A 13,630-nucleotide genomic window follows, 5' to 3' on the forward strand; every position below is an offset into this window, starting at 1 on the left:
CATATGAGGACAAACGAAAATTATTGTCTACCAAAGACAATAATGGATGAATAAGATGATGAGTGGTGTTATTGTGTTATTTACTGTATTAAAGTTAAGATCATTATAATCTGGCGCAGATTTTTCAGATTTGCCATAATTACTTATTGTAGACAACCATGCACGTTCGCATCATTATATTTTAACTCTCTTTCGGTGCAATTTTACCCTGCCAATTATCAAATTATATGCTCACGAGTTAATGTATTCATTCATTCGCCTGCCATAATGAGGACTATAAAAATACACTAATTTGAAAATAAAATTAAAGTGTTCGTTTAATTAAATGCTATATAGTTACCATTCATTGCAGTTTGAATTTTGAACAAGGACGTGCTGTATCTTCAAAATAATGTATCTGAGTTTTATTAAAAGATTGCTCATATCTTACGCTCGTTTCAACGGCTATTACCATGATTGTATACATACCTGATTAATTATGCTAAACCTAATCGAAACTTGACCTAATTAGGCCAGCAACTTTCGGCCACCCTCTGCTTATACCATCCACGGATATTTAGTCTTTTTTATGTTTCCAAATTTAAAGTTTGTAAAACTCAATGATAGAAAACTAGATAAGCATCCAGTTAATTTATCCATGAAGAAAAAATAATGGAGAGGTGATAAACCAATTTTCACTTTAAAGAAAACAAGAGCAAGTATGAACCACTTATAAGTGAAAGAAAAAAACTGAAACATAACAAACGAACTAAAATATATTCGCATTAGTCGAACTTATGTATTAAATACGAAGCATCCACGCACTAAACATATGTAATGGCACAACCGTACGTGAGCAAACAAAGCACTAATTAACAAAAGGACCAAACTCTCAAATCCTTTGAATTTGAGATATATATATATATATACATATATATTCAAATATTCAATGCAACCCTAATTTGATAGTCAATTATACAGCTTCATTGGAAATTAGGCAGTCTTAACCACATGTGTTTATACGATTGGGAGAACTAAAAATGTTGTGGATATTCGAATGCTTATTATGCTTTCTAAAATACACGTTGTTGCTCATCACAAAAGTTTAAATTATCTAACAAACATATTATATTGACCCAGAAGATGACAATCCACAAAATAAAAGAAACGCTTTTGCTTTTCTCCCCGAATAAAACACATTCGCTCGAATAATTTTTCCCCCTTTATCCGTAGTGGAAGCCAAGCCACAACACAACTTATTATATATTGTTGAACCACATTAACACAAAGTTTATATGTCAAAAAAGTATTATTCGACCATAACCAATATGATCAGCTTCCATATATTTGCTGACTCAGAGTTTGAACACAGATATTATAACGTTGCTTTTTCATGATTGTTCATTTGTTTGGTTTTTAGTTTCATGTACTAAAAATAAGACAGATAAAATGGACCAAGTCCATGTGCATTGTTCTCTCGACGAGATCGGACTTGAGTAGACCCTCGTGCAGAATATTGGGCCCCACTATTATCCACACGCTTCTGGCCTCCTAACTCACACGTGTATGAAAATCGACACCGTTGGTCAAAGCTCCCATCAAACTCAGATCTAACGGTTACGACATTTGACCGAGCAAGACACTCTTTGATTTTTGACCCTATACCAAAAAATTAGTTGAATCTCTGAATTATTTCATATTAAATACAACATTTAATTCTCTCTATTATTTTGTACTATTAAATACAACATTTAATTCTTATATATCTGACCTCTCAACTGTACAACTATTTTTTTTTTGTTAATTCACGAAACTACGTCTTGGGAATATATAGGACCGAATGTTTTTTCGTATGTGTAAAGATAAAGAATATATCAAGAAAACTATATAGTATGTTATAGGTTCAAAACGGTGACGCAAGCGTGCGTTTGACTCTGTCTCTTTAAAACCACCACCACTCACTTCCTTCCCCCACCTTTCACTTAACACAACAATAGCATCATCATCTCTAACTTTATTTTCCCGCATTTTCTCTTCAGACTTTCTCTGATTCTTTTTTTTTTTAATCGAAACGATGGGGAGAGATGAAACCGAGACGTACATTACGGTGCCTACCTTCTTCAAGTGTCCGATATCTCTCGACGTGATGAGATCTCCCGTTAGTCTCTCCACCGGCGTCACCTACGATCGTCCAAGTATCCAGCGGTGGCTCGACGGAGGCAACAACACTTGTCCCGCCACTATGCAGATTCTCAAATCAAAGGATCTCGTTCCTAACCTCACTCTCCAACGGCTTATCAAAGCCTGGTCCGATTCCGTCGGTAGTTCCCCCGCCGCTAGCTCTCCGGATCCGGCGTCTGCTCGAGGGATCCCGACGGTGGAAGAAGTGAATGAGTCGTTGATGAGACTGAGTCAAGAGAAGGACGACGAGATTCGTCTGGAGATTCTAACGAGAATCGTTCGGTTCGTTAAAGATTCGGAAGCGAACAGAGAGTTTCTCTCCGGGAGAGAGGATCTCGTGCCAATGCTCGTTGATATCGTCTCCGCCGTGAAGACGGCGAAGATCAAGCTAGCTATTCTAGCGATTAAGATTTTGGATAGTATAATCAAGAAATGTAACGAGGGAGATCGAGAACGGTTATCGAATCTGATGTTGTTGACCAACGGTGGAGATTGCTTGACGGCGATTCTCCTCGCGATTCAGCGCGGGGATCTAGAATCGAAGATCGAAGCCGTTAGTGTTTTGGAGGTTATCGCATCCCACGACGCGAAATCGAAGATGATGATCGCAGAGCGCGAGGGGATTCTAACGGAGCTAATCAAATCAATCAGCACAGAGTCGGATCCTAATTTGATCGAAGCGAGTTTATCATTCCTAATCACAATCTCGAAATCAAAACGAGTGAGATCGAAACTAATCGCGGCGAAAACGATCACGAGGATCAAGGACATTCTACTAACGGAGGAGACGATAAGCGTCGCGGTGACGGAGAAGTCTCTGAAGCTGTTGGAGATACTATCGTCAAAGCGGGAAGGTAGATCGGAGATTTGCGGCGGAAACGGAGATTGCGTGGAGGGAGTGGTGAAGAAGATGTTGAAAGTATCGACGACGGCGACGGAGCACGCCGTCACGATTTTGTGGTGTTTGTGCCACGTGTTTAAGGAAGATAAGACGGTGGAGGAGACGGTGGAGAGAAGTAACGGCGTGACGAAGCTGTTAGTGGTGATTCAGAGTAATTGCTCGCCGATGGTGAGACAAATGGCGAAGGATCTGATAAAGGTTTTGAAGGTTAAGTCATCTGCTTCCGCTTTGGCTGCTTACCAGACCAAGACCACTCATATTATGCCATTTTGATTTTTGTTATAATAAATCTTTTTAGTGGAGATATGTTACAGTCAACTGTTTTGAATGTAGATTTCGTGTAAATCTTTTTTGCTTAGTGTGATCAGTTTTACTAATATTCATTTTTTCATTCTCGTTTCTGATTTTAGTTTCGCCTAATTTAATTAATAAGTTATATATTTTGTCTTCAAAACACTTTTTAACAGTTAAAATGGTTAAAATATCGTATGTTTCAAACTTGTATCATATATTTAAAACACATTAGCAATTTCGAAGTGGCATATTTTTAATAGATTTATATCTTTTTTATACTACTAGATAGTACTAGCCTAGTACTACTAGGGAATAAGGGAAGGGATCAAATGACTAATATCTGATTACTTTAGCTTGTTAGCTGAGGCTATGTATGAAAATCTATTGGCTAGACAAGACACAAACACTTTTGGTACGATCAAATACAAATGACAGCCTCATGTACTATAAGAAAAAGATTAATCTAATACTTAGTCCACTGAATCTGGCCAAAAGTTGTATTAATATGAGGAAAATGGATGGTTTATAGATATTTTGCTTACTAAACCAAAATAAAGGAATAAGGTTCCTTTGGATTGAAGTGACAAAATAAAAAAAATGGTACTTGCTTCAACATTTTTCTTTCTTGCTTCAACATTTGATTTGCAATTTATTCTTCTTTTGTTATAAAGTAGAGCATATTATTTATAAAGCCGAGGAAAATTCGAAACAACTGTTTGGTCATGGTGAGACAAATGACGAAACATCTGAAGTCTGAACAAAGTGTTGAAGTTTGAAGTTAAGTTTGGGTGCTTCTATTTTGGTTGCTTACAAGACTAAGATCTTAATCAAATCACGCATATTAATTTATAATGAGTATGTATCCTATCTTATAAATTAAACGTAGATTTATAAATCATAAGAAAGTTTGTTGTTAGTATGATCATTTTTACTAACATTCAGAACTTAGTATGATCGTCTTGCGGGATTGTTATACGCTGTTGGATTGAAGACTAAGGATACATCGGAAGAAATAGACTAGACCGTGGCCTTAATATTTATTTAGCTTTAACTACACATTTTATCTTCTTCCTTTGTTCCTTTTTCTATTCCTTACAATGAATTCAGCAATATAACATTTTGGGTGAACTGCTCTTCTAACTCATGTTAGCAGATAGACTATTCTTATTATGGTGTTGGCTGGTTTACCACTTTGAACATAGTCTTGAAAGATTTGAGGCTGCCTCGTTCATTGCCCCAAGTGTCGTTGCATTGGAGTTGTGTAGATTTGCCCCCACCTGAAACATGTTGGATATTTTGAATCTATTCAAGATGACGACTACATGTACTAAAATTAATCAAAAATATGGTCCATTGAAATGAATGTAGCTACATGTTATATTAATATGAGCAAATTGGACGGATAATTGTGCTTACAAAACCAGAACAAAGGAATAATTAAGGTTCCAAGATTGAAATGACATTTGAGACCACTCAGTTGTTGTTGTACCTGTTTGTTAAATGAGGATTGTTTGTGTTTCACCAGCGTTCTCTTATAAAGTATATATTTCCGGTTTGGCTTGTTTCTTGTTAGTTTTCACTTTAGGTCGTTGTTTGTAATTGTAGTCTGTTTATCGCTATTAGTTTTTGTCTTTCTTTGTTTCTTGTGTTTCGTTAGAACGTTTTGTCAACAAAAATAAAATATAAAACCTACTCCTAAAAAAAAATCAAAAAGGTTACAATAACACTATACGCATAATGTGGGCTTTAGAGGAATGTAAGCCCATTTTCCAAATGACTTCCAAGTTCATCGAATAATCGAATTTTCTATTTTTGGGTCAATAATAACCGGTGTTTTTTATAAGAAGTAACAACAAAAATCGACCAATCACAAAGTTACGGGGTTTGCAAAGATAACCGAACTAAATCACTAATCATCGTAAGAAATTTCCAGCGTAGGTTTGAAGTATATTGTTATACACTACGTATACTTCATCCAGTTAAAATAAGCATGGTGTTGACAATATTCATGGACCTTAATAAACAAATTAAAATTGGTTTGCTGTATTCCAGCATGTAAATGAATGTTTGAACTTATGTTTTTCTGTTAACATTTTGAACTTATGTTTATTTAAAATTCTTTACTAGTTTAAGGTAGAGACTAGAGATCAGTCGCACATTTTCTAGCTGTAACACGTATATTCAACAAACCCTATATATTTTGATATATAAATAAATATAATAAAACATGATACATGATAGTTATAGTGAAACGAAGAGAAACAATACACGTTAATAGGTCTTAGGTTAACTTTTATGCCAAAACATATCATATAACACAGCCATTTTTATTATAAATTAAATTATCATGAATTAATATACGCAAATTGTTTGGCAAAGAAGTTCATCACGGTAAACAAAAAACATTATTATAAATGTTGCCACTAATAATGAATCAATGATTCCTAAGATCTTCCTAAAAATATTAAGTGGAAAGACAAGAAAAATAATTTCCTAAATCGAGTATGTGCTGTAAAGGTCTAGTTGGCTGCAAAAAGTCAACATTTTGAAAGTCAAACTAATCGGTCTGAAAAAACAAATGTTTTAGTCAATATACTCGTCGGTTGAACATTCATTTCAACTCCAAAACCAAACTAGTTAAAAAAAAAAGACAAGCCAATTCGATCGAAAGAAACTCTCTTTCCCAATGGATCCGTCGGATTATTTAACCGGCAATAATCCTTCCGACCAACAGAACCAGAAACGACAGCTTCAGATCTACGGTCCTCGTCCTTCCCCTCTCAGCGTCCACAAAGACTCTCACAAGATCAAGAAACCTCCCAAGCACCCTGCTCCGCCTCCTCAGCATCATCACCGCGACCAAGCTCCGCTCTACGCTCCTCGAGAGCCGGTGGTTATCTACGCCGTCTCCCCGAAAGTCGTGCACACCACAACCTCCGATTTCATGAACGTCGTCCAGCGACTCACCGGAATCTCTGCCGGGGTCTTCCACGAATCCGGAAACGGCGGAGATGTGTCACCGGCGGCGAGACTCGCCGCGACGGAGAATGCTAGCCCGAGAGGAGGAAAGGAACCGACGGCGGCGGCTAAAGAAGAGACGGTGGAAATCGCTATGGCTATGGAAGAAGCAGCTGAGTTCAGTGGCTATGCTCCGGGAATACTCTCGCCGTCTCCGGCTATGCTGCCGACGGCTTCCGCCGGAATATTCTCGCCGGGATGGTTTTCTCCGTCAGGATTAATGAGCCCGTTTATTCTTTATAGTCCTAGTTATGCTAGTTTGGTTGCTTCACCAACGTTTGCTGATGTCTTTAGTAGTCATATTTGGGATCTTTAGAGAAATTGTTTTTAGATTTTTATGTAATTTTTATTCATTTTAACATGAGCCCAAAGGGGTTAAGATGAGAGCTTTGTGTCTTTGTAATGTAAAACTATAACACATCTTCATTCAACTTCAAAATTTCACACAAATAGATTCCTAGACCTAAGATACTATATTAAGGAAGTAGTAGTAATAGTTCTATGTTTCTTCATGTGGCTGCAACAGTAGAGTTCCATGTTCCTCCAATCAATGTACCAACTCTCTCTCCTTTGATGGCCTTCGCGATGTTTCCAGGCTCAGACAGATTAAAGACCACAACTACAAGAATCACAAACCAAATAAACATCATTGACGTATAAGTTTCTTCATGTGGTTTAAAGGTTTGAGAGAGTGTTTGTGAAGAGCAAACCTGGGATGTTGTTTTCTTGGCACAAAGTGATAGCAGTCATATCCATCACGGAGAGATCCTTTGAGGTTACTTCTTGGTAAGTTAGTGACTCGTGGAGGCGAGCGTTTGGGTTTCTCTTGGGATCATCGTCGAAGACTCCATCTACATTTGTTGCTTTCAGTACTACTTCTGCGTTAACTGTTGTCAAAAAAGGGAGGAAAGTGTGTTAATGAAATCATTGGAGAAAAGTTAGAAGCAGAAACCATCTTTTCTTTAAACTTACTCTCGGCACATCGAAGAGCTGCTGCAGTATCGGTAGTGAAGAACGGATTGCCTGTTCCGGCTGCGAATATCACAACCCTGCCTTTTTCTAGATGTCTAATGGCTCGTCTTCTGATGTAAGGCTCTGCGACTTCCGACATGCGGAAAGCGGTTTGAACACGTGTTGGGATGCCGATGCTCTCCATTGTCGCTTGGAGAAATATTGCGTTCATCACAGTTGCCAGCATCCTGTCAAAATTTAGATGAACCAAATGAGACCAAACACAAGATTTCGTTTGGGGTAAGAGGAACAAGAAGACTATAATAGAAAGTTGAGGAAAAATAAAACATATTATACAATACCCGATGTAATCAGCAGAGGAGCGGTCAAGGCCACTGCACCCAGCCCAGGTGGATCCACGGAAGATGTTTCCTCCTCCAACAACAATCGCAACCTGTAGTTAAAAGCGTAAGAAGATCAGGACAGAGCATACAGGACCTTGCAATGCCCAGGACCCAAACTCATCATCATCCTTTCACGTATGTTTAAAGCACAACCCTCCACCTCATAACTTAACCTCATGTTTCTTGTAAGTTTGAACTAAAAATAGTTCTCAACACTCAACAACAAACACACTTTGACACTTCTCATCATTACTTCTGGTACTAAACATTTCCTTTTAATCATATACTTTGTCAATCAACATGTCTAGGAAAGAGTGTAAACCATAACACCTAGCTCCTTAGAAGTGCAACCCAATCACAGCTAGAACAAAACAAATGTTTTGAATAATAAACCTCAATGCCAAGACGAGTCACTGCTGCAACCTCCCTTGCAATCGCCATAGTAACCTAAAAAAAAAGAGTAGCGAGAAACTGAATGAGACATATGAAGCAGGAAAATAAGAGAAAGAAAGGAGAAACCTTTGGATCGATATTCTGCTCCTCGTCTCCAGCAAGAGCTTCTCCACTGACTTTAAGCAAAACCCTTCTCCACTTAACCGGTGGCTTAGATGTTGTTCCATCAAAGGAAGGCATTCCAGGAAACGATGACTGCCCCTTTAACCCACTGAACAATCACAGGCCGAGGTTAAAGAGTTACTTCAACCAAAAAAGATTGAATTTTGCCAATATATCTAATCAAATCCAAAAAAAAAAGTGACTTCACTGACGCATTTTAACAAACACTTGGCGGACGTAAAAGATTAAGAATACCTCCCGTTCATGGACTCTGGAGTTGAACCGTTGTTCGATGACGAAGACGAAGAGCAGCTGATAAGTACGCGCCTACTGAAGTTCTGTTCGGAGAAGAAATTACGATGGCGAGGCGTGAGAGGGACGAAAGAGGTTCGGGGAATAGAAGAAGAAGTTGAGATTGGGGAGTAGGAAGTGAGGGGCAACGGAATCGCCATTGCTGGAGAAATAAAAGATGCTTTCAGTAGAGAAGCGTTGCCGGCAAGGTGAAGAAGGGGTTTGAGTTTTGGGAAGATAAGGTCTGGTTCGAATGTAATTTACTTACTTACCTTATTGAATTTGTCGTTCTCAGCTGAACAGTGTTTTGATTATTATTACTTTTTTTTGTGAATAAAATATTTAAGAAGAAAAACATCACTATATTTAATGTTATCTTATTATATATAGGAAAAAATAAACCGAATTTCTTAAAGTGACATGCATATTGAGTAATTTATAAAATTTTATACATGTCTAAACTAAAAGCATGATTTCTTTGAGAAAGAAGAAGGGTGGGAAGTATGAAAAGACTATGGAAGTTTGGTTTGGTAGTGAATAATAGAGTTTTATAGTTATCTTTGAGTTTGTTTTGAGGGAATGTAGTAGGAAAAGTTGCAGTCTTCTGTAAAACAGTTTTTTTTGTTTGAATAAATTTAAAATTCTTTTAAAAAAAAGCATGATTTCACACATGTTATATCAAATCCTAAAGTTAGGTATTGTTTTTGAACTTATCAAATTAGATGTTCCAGATTAATATGTATGTGCACTATACTTTTAAAATTAACTATTGTTTTGATAATCGCTCAATTTTATATACTCTCTATTCTTAGAAAATAAACGTTCTAAAATATCTATTTGTTTCGAAAAGATGTATATTTGAATTGTAAAATTTTCAAAGAATTATACTTTTTGAAATACTATTGGTTGGGAATTGTGAAAATTGGTAAATTAAAATATTCTTTATCAAAATTTACTATATATCTAATACACATAAACATAATTTTTTCAGGAACATATAAATATTTTAGAATAATTTTTAATTTGGAAAACAAGCATAACACGTAATGACGTAAATGGGCAGGAAAACTATAAAAAGAAAACTATTTTGTCCTGATCACCTTAGTACCTCTAAGAACTAAGAAGAGGTCTCGCTAATGAGGTGATCCAAGCAGTACTTGTACAAGCACTTTGACGAACCTAAAAGATGGAGACAACTGAGAAAACACGATGGAAGTGGCTAACGGATTAGCTATATGTCCTTGTCAATGTTTTACAACAAGTTCACGTTTTAAAAGTTAACCTACAATAACATTGTTAGAAGACTGGAATTAGATTCCTTTCTTCGCAATTACCTAAAATTGTCTAACACTAAAGCTCAATCTTTCAGATATTCTTAGGAAAAGTTAAAAGTAAGAAAATCAAACAAATACTACGGCCAAAAAGAAAAAGAAATCTTAAACACTTCTTAGTAAAAATGGTCAAGAATTATAGGTTACTTAAATTCTTGTCTTCCTTTTCCTGTTCTTTTAAACCTTCCTTCAAAAACAAGTCACCATTCTTTAAGACATTTAAAGCTCTGCCCTGTGTTTCTTTTTAGAGAAATTATATACGACCAGGTTTCCACATACACAAATATATAATCTATTTTCTTGAGGTAGAAGCAACCCAGTAATGGATACCGAAAAAGGCTATCCCAGAGGTTTCAGAGCCGACAGTATACGATCAGAAACCGGCCGTGGTAGCTTCCGGTCAGATAGTATGCAGTTCGATGAGCCGCACGAGCTACCACAAGAGAATTCGACTAATCTCGTCCTCTTCAAGCACATAGACAGTGGTAACTTGGAAGCCACGAAAGATTTCTTGGACCGAAACCCTGAGGCTATAACCGCAAGTTTAACCTCTAACGGAGACAGACCGATCCACAAAGCTGTTTTGTCTGGTCACATCAAGATCGTGGAAGAGATCGTTAAACGAATTCACGATCCAGTGCAAGAGTTGGTGATCAAGAACGATGACGGTTACACGGCGCTTGCTTATGCTGCGACAGGTGGGATTGTCAGAATCGCAGAGTGTTTGGTGAAGAAATGCCCTCGTTTGGTTAGTGTTCGGAATGCTAAAGAACATATACCGATCGTGCTGGCTTCCTTATACGGTCACAAAGATTTGGTTCGGTATCTTTACAAGCACACACTACTCAGTGATCTTGATCCTTGTGATGAGTTAGATGAACACAAGGGCAAGAACGGAGCGATGCTCGTGACAAACTGTATTGTCGATGGACTATATGGTGAGTTCCTAATGATATATAAACATTTATATGTACTATATGTTCATATGATGTGGCTAATGTGACAGTATATATGAAGGTATTGCTTTGGATCTGATTCAGAGGTATCCTAAGCTGGCTTATACTAGAGACAGCGATAACGATACAGCGATCATTGCACTTGCTCAAACGCCTTGTGCGTTCCCTAGCGGTACCCATCTTGCGTTTTGGCAACGTTGGGTATATTCTTGTGAGTATTATATGAAAGATTAAAATATAATGTGGAGTTATTAGGCTTTAACTTTAGATATAGTTAAACTTATGGTTTAAATTTCATACAGGTATTCACATAGAGAAGATTAATAACCCTCATAACGGTCTGAATGATCATCACCATCAATACAGGAAACCACAAGATCATAATTGGATTCAAGAGAAACTGTTAAAATACCTCAGATTTTTTTGTAAGCATCTCATATCATTAGCCCTAGTTGTTGATTTTGATCAGTCTTAGATGATAATGTTTTTTTATTGACAGTTCCACACATAAGAAAAGTATACAAACTAAAGCTAGGGCATGCTCAAGCCAAAGAGATACTAAACTGTATCTGCCAAGAGATACCTAACTTTGACGCCACTCAACAGAAGAATGCTGGTCTCAACCAAGCTCTCTTCAAGGCGGTAGAGAATGGTATTGTCGAGTATATCGAGGAAGTGATGAAGCATTATCCTGATATCGTATGGTTCAAAGATAATTATGGTCTTAACCTCTTTTTCTATGCGGTAAGCCATAGGCAAGAGAAGATCTTTAGCCTCATTTACAAAATGGGCGCCAAGAAAAACATCCTTGCTACAGCTTGGGACAAACTCCATAATAATATGCTTCATCACGCCGCGTATAAAGCCCCAGTTTCAAGGCTTAATCTCATTCCTGGTGCTGCTCTTCAGATGCAAAGAGAACTACAGTGGTTTAAGGTGATACATAGTTCTATATAACTGTTTCTTGCAGCACAAGAAACTAGGTATAGTTTTTTATATGCAACAAGGAATCTGGAATTACAATTCTGTCTCGTAGAAACCTGTTGATTCTAAAATGACTTAAATCTTAGTGCATCAGTAAAATGATAATCAATATACAAACTCTAAATATATATTTATTTAATCAATATACAAACTCTAAATATATATTTATTGTAATGTCTTTTTTTTCTAAGGTTTCCTTGTTTTTTCGTGTTTAATTCGCGTTTGTTCACAAAATAACATAATATTATGTTTCCAGGAAGTGGAGAGGCTAGTGCAACCGAAGCATCGAAAAATGGTTAACTTGAAGCAGAAGAAAACTCCACAGGCTCTCTTTAAAGACCAGCACAAGGAGCTAGTGGACCAAGGAGAGAAGTGGATGAAAGACACAGCCACTTCTTGCACAGTCGTCGCAGCTCTGATCACCACAATGATGTTCTCCTCCGCCTTTACTGTCCCCGATAGTTACAACGGCCAGGGCAGACTCTTCATGATCTTCCTAATCTCAGACGCTATATCTCTCTTCACCTCATGCATGTCTCTGCTCATGTTCCTCGGCATTCTTAAGTCTCGTTACCGCGAGGAGGACTTCCTTAGATCGCTTCCGACGAAACTGATCGTGGGTCTTGCGACTTTGTTTCTCTCGATGACGACAATGATGGTGAGTTTTGTCGTGACGCTTATGACTCTGGTTAGAGGGAAAACGCCGTGGGTTTCGGCTCAGTTTATGGTTCTCGCGGTTGTCCCGATTGGGATGTTCGGTGTTCTTCAGTTTCCTGTGCTACTTGAGATCTTCTGCTCGACTTACTTCCCTAGAGTTTTTGATAAACCTCGCGAGTCTCGGCGAGTGTCTAAGCTCTTCTGGAGAAAATAATGTTGATATGAATATTTATCACCCTAGCCAATGTTATGGAACACATGAGCCGCATGCAGCTACTTCGTCAACGAGATGTGATCAGAAGTTTGCTCGACCCAGTTTTCTATTCAATTATCAAATTTTTTTCTGTGACTATAGAAATTGTTCAAATAATGGAGAAATAAAAAGATGAATTTTTTCTACAAGTAGAAGTATGAGATGCTCTTGAAGAATCACAGGACTATGTTCAAAATGAGTGTTCATTCTAGAAAATGGAATACTTACACTAGGTTCTTTCTGCTCAAGCTTCTATGTGTGACATGAAATTCATCTACTTCTTTGGTTATTTAATTAACGATATGTTATTGTGATATAAACATATATGCGTTCACATCAAAAATACATTACACCGTTTCGATCAGTTTAACCAGTCGTATGTTCATCTGATCAAGATTTATAGTTTGGTGATATATGTTAGTGTCGTTGTGTCACTGATCAGCTCACTAAGTCGGAGATATAATGGATATGTTGTTAAAAAGAACAGAGAAACGGTTATGAACAATTTTGTGACGATTTGAAACATTGCTCATGTTTATAATATTATTTGAGAAATCAGCTTTTTATATGTCTGATCTCACGCAAGTTAACTCTTACGATGGTTGATTACATTGATACCCTTAATAAATTAAAAATATTATATTTAAAATACTATATTTATTTAGTTTATTTTATAAAAATTTTCAAAACACATATACATATAATAAAAAGGTATTTTTTATAAAGTAAAAAAAACGAATTGAAGAAAAAATGTATATATAATATGATTTTATAAAAAAGGAAAGTTCACAAAATAGTAATATTATATTTAAAAATATTTAAAAAAAAACATAAAATATACTTTTGAAGTAATAAAAGACCTTCTTTATAACTAT

General features: G+C 36.8%; 4 protein-coding genes across 4 annotated transcripts; 3 read left to right on the forward strand and 1 right to left on the reverse strand.

Moving 5' to 3' along the window:
- The first annotated feature begins 1,727 nt into the window (after nucleotides 1-1,727).
- LOC106411569 (U-box domain-containing protein 29-like) lies at nucleotides 1,728-3,465 on the forward strand. Its single transcript, XM_013852356.3, has one exon. It carries the CDS (start codon nucleotides 2,054-2,056, stop codon nucleotides 3,332-3,334), a length of 1,281 nt encoding a protein of 426 aa, XP_013707810.1. The 5' UTR covers nucleotides 1,728-2,053; the 3' UTR covers nucleotides 3,335-3,465.
- A 2,277-nt stretch (nucleotides 3,466-5,742) lies between these two features.
- LOC106415846 (protein MKS1) lies at nucleotides 5,743-6,823 on the forward strand. The gene has a single exon (XM_013856644.3). The coding sequence runs from the start codon at nucleotides 6,042-6,044 to the stop codon at nucleotides 6,687-6,689; it is 648 nt and encodes a 215-aa protein (XP_013712098.1). The 5' UTR covers nucleotides 5,743-6,041; the 3' UTR covers nucleotides 6,690-6,823.
- Nucleotides 6,774-8,849, reverse strand: LOC106415845 (uridylate kinase). The gene is made up of 7 exons (XM_013856643.3): nucleotides 8,539-8,849; nucleotides 8,248-8,392; nucleotides 8,122-8,175; nucleotides 7,687-7,778; nucleotides 7,346-7,572; nucleotides 7,084-7,260; nucleotides 6,774-6,992 (listed from the first exon to the last, which is right to left on the reverse strand). The coding sequence occupies exons 1-7, from the start codon at nucleotides 8,733-8,735 to the stop codon at nucleotides 6,883-6,885; spliced, it is 1,002 nt and encodes a 333-aa protein (XP_013712097.1). The 5' UTR covers nucleotides 8,736-8,849; the 3' UTR covers nucleotides 6,774-6,882.
- Nucleotides 8,850-9,076: 227 nt separating this feature from the next.
- LOC106413922 lies at nucleotides 9,077-12,904 on the forward strand. The gene is made up of 5 exons (XM_013854651.3): nucleotides 9,077-10,843; nucleotides 10,923-11,072; nucleotides 11,164-11,286; nucleotides 11,361-11,797; nucleotides 12,102-12,904. The coding sequence occupies exons 1-5, from the start codon at nucleotides 10,228-10,230 to the stop codon at nucleotides 12,714-12,716; spliced, it is 1,941 nt and encodes a 646-aa protein (XP_013710105.1). The 5' UTR covers nucleotides 9,077-10,227; the 3' UTR covers nucleotides 12,717-12,904.
- Nucleotides 12,905-13,630: the final 726 nt, after the last annotated feature.

This window comes from Brassica napus, chromosome A5 (assembly GCF_020379485.1).
Source record: "Brassica napus cultivar Da-Ae chromosome A5, Da-Ae, whole genome shotgun sequence".
Taxonomy (NCBI): Eukaryota; Viridiplantae; Streptophyta; class Magnoliopsida; order Brassicales; family Brassicaceae; genus Brassica; species Brassica napus.